The sequence below is a fragment of the Serinus canaria genome, chromosome 25 (assembly GCF_022539315.1).
Source record: "Serinus canaria isolate serCan28SL12 chromosome 25, serCan2020, whole genome shotgun sequence".
NCBI classification, from domain to species: domain Eukaryota; kingdom Metazoa; phylum Chordata; class Aves; order Passeriformes; family Fringillidae; genus Serinus; species Serinus canaria.
In genome coordinates this window covers 2,835,401-2,851,319 of record NC_066338.1, presented here as the reverse complement: position 1 = coordinate 2,851,319, position 15,919 = coordinate 2,835,401, and the positions used below count along the sequence as shown (strand labels likewise).

The 15,919-nt window shown below is 55.5% G+C and overlaps 1 protein-coding gene across 1 annotated transcript; it reads left to right on the top strand.

Annotated features, from left to right (window-relative positions):
- The first annotated feature begins 12,875 nt into the window (after window positions 1-12,875).
- LOC127060439 (serine/threonine-protein kinase pim-1-like) lies at window positions 12,876-15,368 on the top strand. The gene is given in 5 exon segments (XM_050983689.1): window positions 12,876-13,445; window positions 13,570-13,620; window positions 13,825-14,157; window positions 14,750-14,963; window positions 15,220-15,368. Coding segments are annotated over 5 exon segments (1,275 nt in total). The 3' UTR covers window positions 15,327-15,368.
- Window positions 15,369-15,919: the final 551 nt, after the last annotated feature.

Genomic DNA, 15,919 nt, shown 5'->3' with positions numbered 1-15,919 from the left:
GACACATGCTGGCCAAGGGGTTCTGTCTGGTGTGGCAGCTCCGGGAGGTTTCAGACTTCTCCCTTCTTGCTCGTCCCCTGCAGGATCTGAGCCTACAAGAACAGCTCCGGAATGGAGCCCAGGGCAGGAGGGAGCTCCCAAACTCCTCTCCTTGAAGCCAATGGCCCTCCAAAGGTGGGGCCCAGCCATGGCCCAGCCCTACTGCACAGGGATGGCCATTGGCAGCCCTGCTCTGGCCAGCCCCAGGTGGCAGCCAGGACCTCAGGGTCCCCCCTGCCCCCTTGGCTTTGATTCTGGCAGCTTTAGAGCTGCTGCACAGGTGAGAATTCTGTGGGGGAAAAGGCCTGTCTGTGGTTTGCTCAGCCCTGCAAGAAGCACAAAGCCCAAAGGGAGCCCAAGCAGTGGCTCTGCGAGGGCCTTTGATGGTTTTCAGAGCAGGGCTGGCTGGAAACCCGCCCTGCAGGGGCAGGTCGGAGGGAACCAGTCCGGAAATGCAGCAATTGATCATTTGTTCCTCTAGGGAAGGGACTGAGAGACCTCCAGGATTACTGCAAATCCCACACCAACCTCCTCACTAACCTGACCTGGACCCTCCTTCTTGGACAAAACCTGCAGCCTTTCTGGAACCTCATGGAAAGAATGTTTGGGTTCAGGCTGTAGCTGCCAAATAAGAGGGAAAAGTCCAGCAATATCGAGCAGTGGCTCTGCCCTGTGGCTGCGGTGGAGCTCTGGGGAGTGACCCTCTCTGGATTCCAGGTGTCCCCAAAGCTTCTCCATCCCTGTCCTCCTCACCTGAAAGATGAGGGTTTGCAGGAATTGTGGTGTAAAGCCACCAGAGGAGCTGTTGTGGTCCTGAGACCTGCCTGGGGTCAAGTGCTGCCTTCCTTCCATTCGGGATCATGGACAGTGGTCATGGGTATTCCCTAAGGAATGTGCCTGGCCCCAGGACACTGCTACGCTGCCACTGGGCACTGGGATCCAACCTGCTGCCTTGGCAGCTTCTGCCCGCTGCCAGTGGTGGTACCGGGACCGATTGGCGCCCGTGAGTTTGCAAAAGGAGCGATTTCCCCTCCTTCCTTCTGTCCAAGGCCGCCACGGCCCCTGAGGGGATGGAGATCGACCGGGGCGCCCCCTGCTGGCCGGGAGTGCTCCCTGCAGCGCCCCCTGCTGGCCGGGAGTGCTCCCTGCAGCGCCCCCTGCTGGCCATGGTTATAACTGCCAGAAAACCCAACAGCGCTGAGAAGGAGGGAAAGTTTTGGTTTTGTGTTGTTGGTTCTGTTCTGGTTTATAAATTTCCATGTAAAAAGCTGTTATTCCTTTTCCTACACTTCTGCCTGAAAGCCCCATAATCTTTGAAATGAAAAAAATTTTAGGCATGGGTCTTCTTTCCATTCCAGGAAAGTTCCCACTTTCTTTGGCAGATATTTCTCATTTAAATGAGTGGCCAAATCCTGAGTTCCAGTGTGGATGGGACAGATACCCCAAGAGGAGACAGGGTCAGGGACTTGGCCACCTCATGCTCTGCCCTTTAAGCCAGTCAGGCCACCAAGGGCCCTCTCCCCAGCTGGCACTTCCGGTCACCCGGCCACTCAGGAGCTGGCTTGGCAGAGCATCACACTGTCCCCAGTGTGCCACGGCTGACAGACTGATGGACAGATGGGGCCCTGTCTCACCAAAAGCAAGGCTTGACGCATGCCTGCCACACACAGGTGTTCCAAAATGTCTCCAGACATCAAACTTTTCCTGTCTCTGGCACCCCACCCTGTTCCATGGCCTGATCCCGACTGTCCTGGAAAAGGGGGAGGCTCTGGAACCCTCACAGGGCCTTTGTGACATCCTCGTGTGTGGAACACGGCACAGGAGGGGTTTCGGACAGGGGACAAGAGAATCCAGAGCCTCCTGAAGGCCGCTTTGGTCATCAGAGCAAGGAAGGTCCAGGGCCCTGCCATGTTCCCTTGGTGGAGGAATTGTGCTGTGGGATACATCCAGGGTTTGTTCCTTTTTGGGGGCTTTCCCTGGAAATTGTTCCTTTTGTGACAATTTGGACTCTGAACCTTGTTGCTGTTGCTTTTATTCTCTCTCATTGCTATTTCAGGAAATTGTTTTTCTCTCAGCCCTTTGGGATCTTTGTGCCCCCACAGGGAGGAAGAGGGGCAGTTTTGGTGGCAGCACACACACGAGTGGGTGCCCATGGGTGGGGACCCCCACTGCCCCCCAGTTCCCCCGTGTGTCACAGAACATTCCCGTAGATGTCACCAGGTTCCCGCAGTTGCCCCTGGGGTCCCCGCAGCTCCGCGTGGGTCACCTGGGGATCCTGGAGTGTGGTGGCACGGGGGGACACTGCGAGAGACACGGGCTGTGGGATCTGGGTGGGGTGACACTCATGGGTGACATGTCCCTCTGAGTGTGTCCCCTCCATACTCACCTGCTGCCCGCCTGGTGACCACGACGTGGGTGTACAGCACCTCCCCCTCCTCTGGGGGGGCCGGGGGATCCGGGGGTGCCCTGGGGGAATAAAGGGGATGTGGGGGAGGGAATGGGAGGTCTTGGGGGTTGGGGTAAAAGGGGAGAATGTGGTTTGAGCCCCCCACTCACCTTTCCTGATTCTTCCTGGCAGCTGCAAAGGAAAGAGGAGAGGGGTGACTGTGGGGTCCCTGGGCCCAGACCCCTCTCAGGTCTCCTGAACCCCCACGGGACCCTCAATTTCCCACAGGATGCCCAATCATCCCTGAAGTCTCCCAGAATTCATGAACCTCCCCAGTGCCCCCGACCAACTCAGCCTCAAGGATCCAAAGCCCAGCAGGGACAGAGACCTCCCAGAAGCCCCCAGGGCCACTGAAAGAACCCTCAACATCTTTTCAGGACCCTCCAGCACCACCCAAAACCCTACAGGACCCCCAGACAAGGTCACAGTTCTAGGGCTGTGGAAGCCACTATATGGTTCCCCAATTTTGAGGGCCTCTACAGCTCCCTGGGATCCCCATCCCCCCACTGTCACCCACCCCCACGGTGCCACCGGTGCCAGGCCACAATGACATCCATGAGCAGGAGCAGGAAGAAAAGGGCCCCACCGACCCCTGCAGCCACTGCAAGAAACAGAGGGGGACACATCAGGGTCAACCATCACCCCAGGGGTCCTGCACTCCCTGGCGACCCTGTGTGACCCCACCTGTGTCTCTGTGTGTCCCTGTGTCCCACGGTGTCACCTCCAGGGCCAGCTCTGGGCTGAGTGCCCGGAACACGCGATGCTCGTCTGCCTGGTTGGTGGCCATGCACTGGTAGGTGCCTGAATGTCCCGCAATGGTGGCCCTGAACTCCAGAAGGGGACCCCGAGCCACCTCCTGCCCGTTGTGCAGTGTCGTGGTTTAAGAGGAAATGAAGTTTTTTGTGATGGTGTGGGCAAGCCAATCGGTGTTCAGATTTAATATTGGCACCTGGTTTGTCCACTGAGGGCATGGATACGCCTCTGAGAAAACAGGGGTTAAAAGCTGTGATCTCCCAGGGGAACTTCCTCTTGGAGTCCCGCTTGAGAGTGAGCAGACCCCCCCCAGGCCCGGCCGAGCTGGGCAGGGGGGAGGGGAGCCATGTGGCCGGAGGGAGGTAGGCCAGGCCTGGGCCCAAGGGTGGAGGAGAACATTGCAAGGGCTTCGGGCAGCCATCCTCCATTCCGCCCCCCCCCCCCCCACCCCGGAGAGAGGGAGAGAGAGACAGGGCCGGTGCCGGTGATAGTGGCCCGGCGTGAAGGAGAAGGGGGGGTGCCCAGCAGGGCAGCCAGGCGTGGGAGTTGATGAAGTAAATCGGCAGAGCCTGGGACTTTTAACCCCTCCGAGGAAGATGAGAACCTTGCTAATGCTGATTCCTCCTGAAGTTGATGAGATTGAGAAGTTGTTGAGATTGAGAAGATGTTGAGAAAATTCTAGGTGGGAGGAGATGATGGAGTGGCTTTGGGCTGGACTTTTCTTGTGTAGCCACAGCAGAACCACTGGTGTTTCTGTGACACAGAGGCTGCATTCTAGGGGGAGGCGATGGCTCAGAGCCAAGAGAGTGCAGTGATGTGGAGGAGTGAACAGAGACGACGGGTGAGGAGGGTGGTGGTGGTGCCCTCCGCTTCGAAGAAGAGAAGAAGAAGAAGACGATCTCTGTTCAAGAGACCCCTCGGCCCCAGGGGGTGAAATTTGGGGGGGACAGGTGTCCCAAAAGGAGGAGGACTGTGCTCCCTTTGGAACTGGTCAAAGTATCCTTAAAATGAAAAACCCTAGAAGCAGCTCTGATCCATGTGCAGTTGTGAGAGCACTGGACACGGAAGTCATGTGGCGCAAGAGGGACTCCTCTCTTCTTGAGAGACTGAGAATCGATTATCTGAAGGGTGGCAGTGGAATTGGAAATTTGGTGGGGGGAGGAGGAAGAATTTGGAAGGTTTTCATCTTGTGTTCTATGTGTTTTGTGTGTCTTCCTTTGTAGTTGTAGGTTAATAAATGTTTTTTTTTCCTTTTAATCTTAAGTTGGAGCCTGCTTTGCTCTGTCTCTGATCACATCTCACAGTAGGTGCCAGGGAAGGAGGTGTTCTCGTGGGGGCACTGGCATTGTGCCAGGCTCAAACCATGACACCTTTATGACACATCATCGGGCATCGTGGAACAAAATGAGCATTGTGGCACTGCAAGGCCTCATGGCACCAAGGGCACAGTAGTGACAGTGTGGGGCTCCGAGGGTCCAAGGGGAGATTCTTCTAGTGCAGAACCAAGGAGAGCATTGTGACACTGTGGGGCATCATGGAAACAAAAATCCATTTTGACACAGGAGGGCCTCATAAAACCATGGAGGCCATTTTTACACTTTGAGGCCCTGTGAAACCAAAGGGCCATTGTGGCACTTTGTGTCCCCATGGAACCAAGGAGTCCATTGTGACACTATGAGGCCCTGTTGGGCCAAAGGGCAATTGTGGCACTGTCTGGCACCACAGAACCAAGGGACAATTGTGACAGTACAGGGCTCCATGGAACTAAGGAGTCTTGGAACAATGTGGGACTCATGGAACCAAAGGTCCATTGTGACATTACAGGGCCTCATGGAACCCCGGGGGGACAATTGTGATGCTGTGGGGCCCAATGGAAGCAAGGGGCCATGTGACACAGCTGGGCCTCATGCAGCCAAGGGGCCACTGTGATCCTGAGGAGCCTAAAAGAACCAAGGGGCCATTTTGACACTCTGCAGCTGTGGAGACCCTGAGAGGCATTCCCTTGGTTAGGGAGACACAAGAAGCTTCCCTCAAAAGCTGTTTGACCCCATTGGCTCCTTCCCCTTGTTCTGTGTCCCTCAGCCACTCCCTCCCTATTCCCCCCTTGGCCCCCATCTTTGTACTGCCCCCATGGCACTGATCAGCCTCCACCTCTGGAGATACAGGAACCTGGACTGCCCCCAGGAGTCCTGCCTTGTGACCCTGAAAATCTCACTGCACGGCTGAATTAAACATCTGTGGATACCATGCAAAGGCCCTTTTTGCTTCCCTACCCTGGGCTTTACTAGCAGCTATTTTGGCTGCAACAATGGTCTGTTATGGCAGTGTGGATCCAAGGACACCATGGTGACACTATGGGACATCATGGATCCAAGGGGCCATTGTGACACTGAAGAACTTCATGGAACCCAGGGTCCATGGTGACACAGCATGGCCTCATTGGAACAAAGGAACCACTGCTGACAGTACAGAAACTCATGGAAGCAAGGGGCCGTGGTGACACAGCAGGGCCACATGGAACCCAGGACACCAGTGACATTTAGGGACCTCATGGAACCAGGGTCCATTTTGACACTGCAGAAACAAGGAGGCCATTGTTGATGCTTTGGAAGCTCATGGAACCAAGCAGCCATTCTGACACTCCAGGGCCCCGCTTAACCAGGCAGAGCATTGTGACACCACAGAACCTCATGGCACTAAGGGTTTATTGTGACACAGCAGGGGCCCATGGAGCCAATTGTCCATTGTGACAGTGTGGATCTGAGGAGACCATGGTGACACCATGGAAGCTCATGGAGCCATAGGTCCATTGTGACACAGCAAGGCCTTGAGGAACCAAGGAGACCATTGTGACATCATGGAACCTCATGGAACCAAGGAGACCATTGTGACACCATGGAACCTCATGGAACCAAGGGTTTATTGTCACAGTCCAGAACCAAGGAGACCACTGTGACAGTACAGAACCTCACGGGACCAAGATTCCATTGTTTTACAGTGGGGCTTCATGGAACCAAGGAACCACTGTGACACAGCAGGGCCAGATGGAACCAATGGTCCATAGAGATACTGCAGATCCAAGGAGACCATGGAGATGCTGTGAAACCTCGTGGAACCAAGGGGCCGTTGTGACACTGTGGGGCCCCATGGAACCAAATATTCATGGTGACACAGCAGGGCTGCTTGTGACCAATTGTCCATTGTGACACTGCAGATCCAAGAGACCAGGGTGACACTCTGGCAGTTCATGGAACCACGGGGCTGTTGTGACACTCCAGGGCCTCGTGGAACCAAGGAGAGCATTGTGGCACTGCAGATCCAAGGAGGTCATTTTGACAGTACAGAACCCAAAGGGAACCAAGGGTCCATTGTTACACAGCAGGGCCTCATGGAACCAAGGGGCCACTGTGAAAGTGTGGGGCATAATGGAGTCAAGGACACCACTGATACTGAAACCCACAGGATAGAAACTGCTAAACAGAGTTTTGAGTATTTGAAATCAGGTATTCTTTATTACAGCACGGTGGTCACTTGGGGCATCCTTCCTCCATTTGGGTGCACTGAGCATTAAATGAACAGGGTTTTTATCACACACACTGATTATGTATCCATTAGCTATCCTCACTTCATTTAAGTTTATTTAACATAGTTGCACCCCTTATCACATATCCTTTCATGGTTCTTTGGGATCTGTCCTCAACAGACTGTGTCTTTTTTAGGTGGCTGTTCTTGATCCCCCTTTTGAGTAAGGGCAATATTATTGTTCAGCATAACTTCTGTTCTGTCAGCCTTGCAGAGCTGAGCTGGCATCCTGCTTGCATTTTGTGTCACTTCTGTTTGCCAGAGGTACATCCAAATCAGTTTCTCCAAGGTTGTGCTGTTCTGTTCTGCTGTCCTTGGCAAGAGTAAATGTTGTTCTGTTCTCCTGTCCTTGTCTCAGTGCTCGCCCCACATGAGGCATCTGCAAACCCCCAACCCATGGGCCTGGGGTGGGCAGGTGTTCCTGGGGAACAGGGATGGGACAGCTGGGCTGGACTGACCCAAGGGATGTTCCATTCCATGTCACACCATGATCAGCAATCCACTGAGAGAAGTGGGGGACAAGGGGGAGTTGGGGACTTTTTTTTTAAAGATATTTTTCTTTCAAAACAGCTCCTACACATACAGAATCCTCTCCTGCCAGAAGGTGGTCAAACATTTTGTGCTGATTGGAGATTCCCTGTGGATTTGCTTTACGTCTGTTTGTGGCCTTATTTTGTGGTTGGTTTGTTTGTGGGGTTTTTGTGTTGCTGTGCGTGGGTCTTGCTTTGGTTTTTTCGGTTGAGTTCATTTTTTTTTTTTGGTTGAGTTTGAGTTTTCCCTATTGAGCTGCCTTTCTTCTGATGCATAAATTTTTTCTGCCCTTTCTTGTGGCTTGCTTGGCGCCTGATGGCGAGACAAATTTACCCAACTCAGTCATTTTGCCCAATAATGTTTTGCACTCACCATTTTCTAGATGAGTTTGGTCACAGACTCCCTGCAATTTGGCAGCATCCACAAAGGAATTGAAAGTGCATTTCATGCCCTTGTAGAGACAATAGAAATATTCCACCCTGGTGGTCAAGGGCTGGTCACTGAGGGATGTCACCAGGGCGTGGCTGCCAAGAGGACTCCGTGCCATGGATGACATTTGACCCTCATTGTTCAGCCAAATTTCCACCCACCCCATGTTCCACTCCTTCTACCCAGCTCTCTCCAGTCTGGCTCTGAGCAGACCACAGCAGACCCTGTCCCTGGCCTGGCTGAAGTCTGGGCACACAACATCCCCTTCTTTTCCCTCCCACTGTGGGTTCTGCAGTCCCTGCCCTGTCCTGCCAGTGCCTGGAATGGCTGCAGGAGGATTTGCCACATCCCCTTCCGTGCTGAGCCTGACCAGGCTGTGACTCTCCCAGTCCCCCTCTCTGCCCTGTTTGCAGACTGGTTCCATGTCTGCCCTTCCCAAGTGCCCAGGACCCTCTGGGCTGGCTCTGGCCTTTCCAAGGGGTTTGAGAGAGGTCCCACAGTGACACTGCCCAGCCTTCTCAACAGCCCTGACAACAAAGGCCTTTTCCACATCCCTCAGTTCCAGGTCAGTGCCCAGAACACAGCACAGCCCTGTCCAGGTCTTCAGGGTGGTTCAGAAGGGAGGCAGCTCTGATTTCTCCCCACAGACCCCCACTCCAGTGGTGTCTCCGTGCAGTCCTGGGCTGCCCTGATGTCCTGGTTTAGGTCAAATTTAGGGAGGAAGCCTCCAATGGGGTCCCTCTGGAAAGCAAGATCAAGCAGCCCCTCCCCCCACTTGTGTAGGAGACAAAAATCTCCTTTGAGAAAAGAGGAAAAAACTGTTTATTTAACAAGCAAAGTACTCACAAACATGAAAAAAATGAAAGATAATATTAAACAAATGAAACCTCCTGCTGTTCTGAAGAGATGGCAAATTCAGAAAGTCCTTCTGTGGTTTGCAGAGCCCTTCCCTGGGCTGTGGCTCGGCTCCCTCAGTCTCTGTCAGTCCCTCTGACACTGGAATGTCTCCTCCCAGGCCCTGGTGGGCCACTGGCCTGAGCTCCCAGGGTTCTTCTGGGTTATTGGTCCAGAGCAGGGCTGAACAGTTCCAAGGAAAGGAAAAACCACAGTCCAGAGACTTTCTCTGCATCAGCTAGCTAAAATAAACTAAAAGCAAAGGAGAGCTCTCTCCTGCTTGCTGCCTGTGCTGCAGATCAACACGCAGAGAGAGAGAAAGAATTCCGGGGCAGTGACAATGAAGCTTCTGCACACACAAACTGCACCCTGTCACTTCCCTGCCTTTATTCTTGGGACCAGTCTTAAAGGTGCAGAACTTATTTCTGCCCTAAACAGACACATGGGGATACAATTCAGCACCATAAAGCCACCCCTGGACACCTGAGCGCTTCCTCGGGAGCCTCCCTGCCCTGGATGTTTCTCTCCATGCAATCCTCAGCACCGCCTAGCAAAGAGTTCAGGTGGTTTTGCAGAGGACTTTACTCTCAGAGTGAAGTGGCCTCAAGGCACTGTTTGTGCCACTGGAATTGTGCCACCCCCGGGTGCTGCTGATGGTGTATGTGCTCACTGGGGTTCATCTCCCCACCCACACACACCATGCACTGCTGAGATCTCCTCAGGACAGAGCAAATATGGCCAGCTGGCCTGGTCACTTGGTGTCCCTCCGTGCAGGGACAAACAACCTCCTGCAGGTGGGCAGAGGCCAGTGCTGGCAATGGTGGTTGCAGGGGCTGTGTGGGACAATTGCCTTGGGGCACCTTCCCAGGCTGTCCTCAGAACAAAGACACAGCCCAGGCCCTGCTCTGCTGCTCCCTCAGGTCCATGCCAGGAGCTCTGGCTGTGCCAGGACACTGCTGTCAGCCCCCCTGCACACTCCCCTCTGCCCCAGGCACTGGGCTTTGCTGTGCCAGGGCATTCCTGGGGCACACTGCTGACAGCAGCTCTGGAGGAGAGCAAAGCCTCCCTGCCCTGCCCTCAGGAGATGCCCTTGGCTGATGGAGCTGCTGTGCTGGAGCCCAGCTGTGTCCCAGCAGTGCCTATGGCCTGTCCCTGCCTGTGGCCACAGCAGGGACACACAGCAGGACAGTGACCAAGCTGCCAGAGCACTCCGGCCTTACAGCCACAGCAGGGCTGGGAAGGAGAGGCTGGAGTTGGGCAGGGCAGATGTGGGGCTCCCGGCCAGGAGCAGCAGCAGCGCCGGCCCCTTCCCGCCTGCTCCTGCCTCGGCTCCCAAGGGCTTTTTCCAGCTCAGTTCTGGAGTAGAGCAGCAATCACCCACACACAGCCCTGACTGTGCAGGGCCCGCCTGTGCTGCCCTGACCCAGCCTGCAGAGAAAGAAAGGATCGGGTCCAGCGCTGTTTTCAGCACTGCTTTACTCACCCTGAGGTGACAGCAGGAGGCTGCTGCTGCCTTTGCCTTGGCAATTGGAGATCATGGCTCCTCTTACCCCTCTTCTGCTTTCCACTTGAAATTTATCTGTAAAACTGCAATTGCCTTTTTTGATCAGTGCTACCCAGAGTGCTTTCTTGATGGTGAATGTGGGAATCCTTAAAATCAGAGGGGTTTGGGAAAGTTGCAAAAGGCAGGCCTCAGTAACAGCCGAACTGTGATTAGAGCAAAGCGGTAACCATGAGATAGGGCAGCAGAAAAGTCAAATAAGAAGTAGGAAAATATGGGCAAATAGAACAATGGTTTGTGTACTAACACTTCGCTAGCAAAACTCCCTAAGCTGCAGAAAAGTATATCTAGCCTGATATTAGGAAGTACTGAGCTTAATAAATGAGCTCTGAGCATTGTATTTTAAGGCTTACAAGCAGGCATTGTATGCAAAAGAATCAGGCATTGTTTTAACCGAAGGTACGTGTGCTTCTAATGGTAGGATAGAACTACTGTCAATATGCTTTTGCTTTGTGTGATTGGTAAAAAAAATTTTAAAGTAAGTTGTAACATTGAGTTCTTTGTCTGCTGCCGAGGACGCAAACTGCTGGCATCTTCCCATTGTCATAACAATGTAATGAGACTGATGCTGGAAAATAAACACCTCAAGAAACGTTCCTCAGCAGTCCCATTCTGTTTGTGATTTTGTACATAGACCCCCGGCCAGCAATAGGTGAACTCAGGCTTTTGGTCACAGGCATCATGATTAGCAGATCCTGAAATCCCCTAAAGTCCCTGAGCACTAAGTCAAGGAGAATTAAAGCCACACAGGCCACATTCACAGTGCTCAAACACAGCCCTGTTGCTGCTGCTGCTGAAATAAAATCACAGAAATTGCCTCTCAAGTGTCAAATCAAATGAAAAAAATCCACCAGGAGTAAGAGAAATCAGAACTTCTTGACCTGCTTCATTATTTCTTCTGAGCAGCAGCAGCAGCAAGTGGAGATGCGCAGAGGTATTTCCAGCTGCTGCTGATCCCAGCTGGAGCCCAGCCTGCTGCCCAGTCCCAGCGGGAAGCTGAGCCCAGCCCGGGGAGCTCCCGCAGTGTCGGGAGCTCAGCGCACGCGGGGCCTGGCCCAGAGCCCCGGGCACGGCCGCCCATTGCGGGGCAGCGGCGCAGACGGAATGTCCTGCGGCCCAAACCTCCTGCTCCTGCCACACAGCACCAGCGCTCTCCCCCTCCTCCTCCTCTCCCAGCATGGCACAAATTCCAGCTCGGAGGAGGCTTCCCCAGAGAGGGCTCAGGCTCCTGCTTCAGCCTCAGGGTCCCTGCAGAGGAACAGGGCATCTTTCAGGCACTTCCACAAGCTCAGGGTTCCCATTTTATGGGGAATCTGGGATGAAAACGGACTTGTTGGAAAAGACAAAGCAGAGGGAATTGATCAGAAATTATTAGGAAAAAATGACCCTTTTTATAGACAAAGCTCACCAAGTCATTCCCTGCATTTCTCCTTTTCAGATTCTTTCAGTCATCTCCTGACAGGTCCAGCATGTTCTGGTGCCTTTCATGAACTGACTGTACTCTTGATTCATATCAATGCATGAGATGTAGAAGCATCTGAACTGAACACTGAAACAAACTCCCTCGGTCAGCCCATTTTCATCTTCTAGATCACTTTCAAGATGTCCATGGGGATGATGGAATGATTATCCCACAGCTCTCCACTTCTGGCTGCAGGCTCTGGAGATTCTTTCTCTGCATTCAGTCAGGCTTGCATTCCCTAACAATTCCTTGTAGCCCATCATGTTTTCTTAGGGTAAAACAGTAACATTGAAAACCTTACCAGTGGCACAACTGCCCAGCCCACAAGGAGAAGAAAGAAGAAGCTGTCAAGTTCTTCAAATATTTGTCCTGCTTTGCTGCAAGAGTCATGCTGCACACACAGTGTGGAAAGCCAAGAGGAGCTGCAGTTGGTGGCACATCTTGTGACAGAAGCAGTACCTCATTCTCCAGGAAAGATTCGTGGAAAGAGCAAAGAGGACTGAGGAGAAGAAGATGGGAAAACTGAAAGAGCTTTTAAGAAATGAAATGAAATGAAAACAGAAAGAAACTATCTGAGATGTTTTACTCTATTTATTTTTATGCTCCCCTTTTCCATCTTGCACTTCTTCTCCATCCCATTAATTCCAAATGGATCTCACTTCTAAGATGCATGACTTGGCAAGTTTTAGACACTGTCAAATACCATGAGCTACATACAGTTTTCCTTCCCCTGGTTTTCTTTGGAAAGCAATGCTGGAGAGGTAAGTGCAGTGCCTGGGTCAGGTAAAAATTCAGCATTCAGGGAATGCGCTCCGATAGTGTTTGACCCTCAGCAGGGACAATGCACAGCAGGGACTGAGGGGATTCCTGTGCCACTGTGCAGGAGTCCAGACTCTGGGTCTTGGCTGAACACGGCAAAGTTCCCGTGTTTGGACAGGCTCAGGGGCTGCCCCCGGGGAGTGCGGAGCTCGGCACGCGGGAGAGTGGGCAACGGACAAACGGACACAGAGACAAACGGCCCCGGCGCTTCATTGCAGTGGCAGCAGCAGAAAAAGCAGCAGCGAAAGCAGCGACTTTGACAAGTCCCTCTCGCTCGTCCTCTCCCTCTCCCACAGTCCCGCACCCTCTACCGGTCTCCCTTCCCCGGGGTCCCCTTCTCTCCCAGGCTCTCTCTCCCCATGCCCGGTCGGGCCCTGCCCCCGGCCCGGCCCCGGGCGGGGCTGCCCCGTCCCCGGCCCCGGGCGTCCCGCCGCGGTCTCGCCTCCGGCCGGCTCTGGTCGTACTGGCGGTGGCGCTGCTGGGCGGGCATCAGTGCCTGGGGCCGGGGCGGCATCGCCTCCCTTTGGCTCCGCCTGGCCCGAGCCCGGCTCCGGATCCGACACCGGCCCCGGCCCCGGCCCCGACCCCGGCTCCTACCGGGGCCCGAGGAGGACACAGGTGGCGCGGCCGCTCCCGCTGCCTCCACTGCCGCTTGCCCGGCCGGAGCTCCGCCGCTCGGCAGCGCGGCCGCCGGCCCCGAGCCGCCGCTGTCCCGTTGCAGGGAGCGAACGCCTGGGGATGGCCGGCCCGGGGCGCTTGAGGGACACTCGGGGGCCGTTGCCGGCCCCGGGCCGAGCGCTGACAGCCGCGTCCCGCCGGCAGGGAAGGCGCAGCAGGGCCTGAAGGAGCAGCACCGGCTGGGCTCGCTGCTGGGGCGCGGCGGCTTCGGCAGCGTCTTCGCGGCCACGCGGCTCTCGGACGGAGCCCCGGTGAGCGGCGGGGCCGGCGACAGGCGCAGGAGGAAGAGAGGGAGGAGGAGGAGGGAGGAAGGCGGAGGATGGGGCTGGGCAAGGCGGGCGGCGAGCTGAGACCGCTGCTCACTTTGGCTTGCAGGTGGCCATCAAAAGGGTGCCCCGGGAGCGCGTCCGGCACTGGGGCGAGCTGGTGAGTGAGCGGGGCCAGCGGGAAGAGCCGGGCCGTGCCGGGTGGGGATGAGCCGAGGCCCGGCAGGGTGGAAGCGGCCAGGATGCCTCGAGAGAGAGCAGGCGTGGGGCCAGCGCAGGGCACAGAGCATCCCGGGCTGGCTGAGGGCTTCCCGAGCCCCGGCACGGCATCAGCCCCACTGACGGCATCGTGCTCCTCCCGCAGCCCGACGGCACCAGCGCACCCCTGGAGATCGTGCTGCTGGCCAAGGTGTCCACTGGCTTCCCTGGTGTGGTTCAGCTGCTGGAGTGGCTTGAGCTCCCCAACGACGTCTTGATGGTGCTGGAGCGCCCGGAGCAGTGTCAGGACCTGCAGCATTTCATTCGGGCACGGCGGTTCCTGCCCGAGGAGGTGGCGCGGGAGCTGTTCCGCCAGGTGCTGGAGGCCGTGCAGCACTGCACCAGCTGTGGGGTCCTGCACAGGGACATCAAACCAGAGAACATCCTGGTTGACCTGGCCACCTCACTATGCAGGTGAGCCCACACAGGGTGTGCTCCTGCTCCCAGCATCTCATGGCCCAACATCTCACAGCCCAAGCTGGGTGTGGCAGCAGGGATTCTCCCTTTTGCTGCCCTTCATGACACTGAGATTTCAGCCAATTTGCTTTTGCTCAGGGCTGGGTGGGGAGCCAGCTTCCAGCCCTGCTGGCAGCCTTTGCCCCCCACTCTGCCCATGACTGAGGCTGGGGCTGGGGCAGCCAGCCTGACAAAAACACCCGTGGGTGGGTGGCAGTAACAGAGAGGGGGTGCCAAAACCTGTGCCCCAGACAGTTTGGTGTGCAGGTGAGAAAGGGCTTGGACTGCTCCACTCCCCTGGTTTGTCTTGGGTTCATAAGGTTTTTTGGAGCAATGCAGGCAGGGAGGATGAAGGCATGGTTTTTTCCTAGCACTTAGTGGGTTTTTCCTTTTCATGGTTGGGCCTTGCCAGGGCTTCTTCTGCTGCCCTCTTCCAGTACCAGTGGTTTCTTTTCCAACCCCAAGTTTATACACAAGTCCCAGGTGCTGGTGAGAGGGCAGTGGGTCACCCCGTGTGCCACTGGAGCAGACCCTGCACACCCAGGGATGCTGGGGCCAGGCTCTGGGAGCAGCAGCATCCCCCTGATGAACTCCATCTGTATTCCACAGGAACACGCTCATACAGCCCCCCGGAATGGACCCACTTTGGCTGGTACTATGGCAAGCCAGCTACCATCTGGTCCCTGGGCATCCTGCTGCACCAGATGGTCTGTGGGAAGCACCCTTTCAGGAGGGGCCAGAACATCAGCTGGGACCATCAACTCTCGCTGCCACAAGGGCTCTCTCAAGGTGGATCCTCATCTCTGGGCATGGGGGGAATACCAGTGCTGGGAGACAGCAGCAGGCTCGTGAGCATCCTGCTCTGGCAGCTGCTGAGGAGGTGGCACATGTCCTGCTGTCCTGCTCTCCTCCAAAACAGGGAATGGATGGGAAAGCTTAGGCCCAGCTCTGAGCACATCCAGCATGGCCTGGGCACGGGAATAGTGAGGCAAAGCCAACAGGAGCCTTCTCCAACTGACCGGCGGTTTGTGGTTTCTCTGCCCAGAGTGCCAAGATCTGATCAGGCGGTGTTTATCCATGCTGGACTCTGAAAGGCCCTCATTAGAAGAGCTGCTCTGTCATCCTTGGATGCAGGATATTCATCTGCCCTAGAAGAAGGGAGAGAGCCACAGGCACACTGTGATGCAGGGCCCTGGTAAGTTACAGCTCCACACATGCCTTGGGCATCAGAAGCAAAGGAAGCCAGACTTTTTTTTACCTGCCTCTGTCACTGCCCAGGGCTCATCAGATGGGAGCACACAGCCCTTGTGCTGGAGTTGAGCTGCTCTGCCCAGCACTGGTGGCCACCATCCAAGCTAGTTTTGCTTGTCCTGGTTCCCTGACAGCTGGGGCCCTGGGCAGAACCCTGACAGCCTGGTCTCACCCCAGGGAAGGAGAAGGAGCTCCTGGAGACGCTGTGCCAGGTGGGACTGCTGCTGCTGGAGACAGCAAGGATGATATCAAGGATGGCAACCTCTTCCTGGACCTGGCCACGGGCCAGCTGAAGATGATGGACTTTGATTGTGGCAGCTTCTCCAAAGCCAGGCTCCACAGCGAATTTGCAGATGAGTCCACACCCAGGGGGATGCCCCCAGATTTGGGCATTGCACAGCCTGGCCAGGAACCAAAGGTTCCCCCTTTGCTGAGGCGGGTGCAGCTGATCCTTCAGTCGGCTGCCCAGCTGGTTTTGGCAGGGCTGGGGGGAT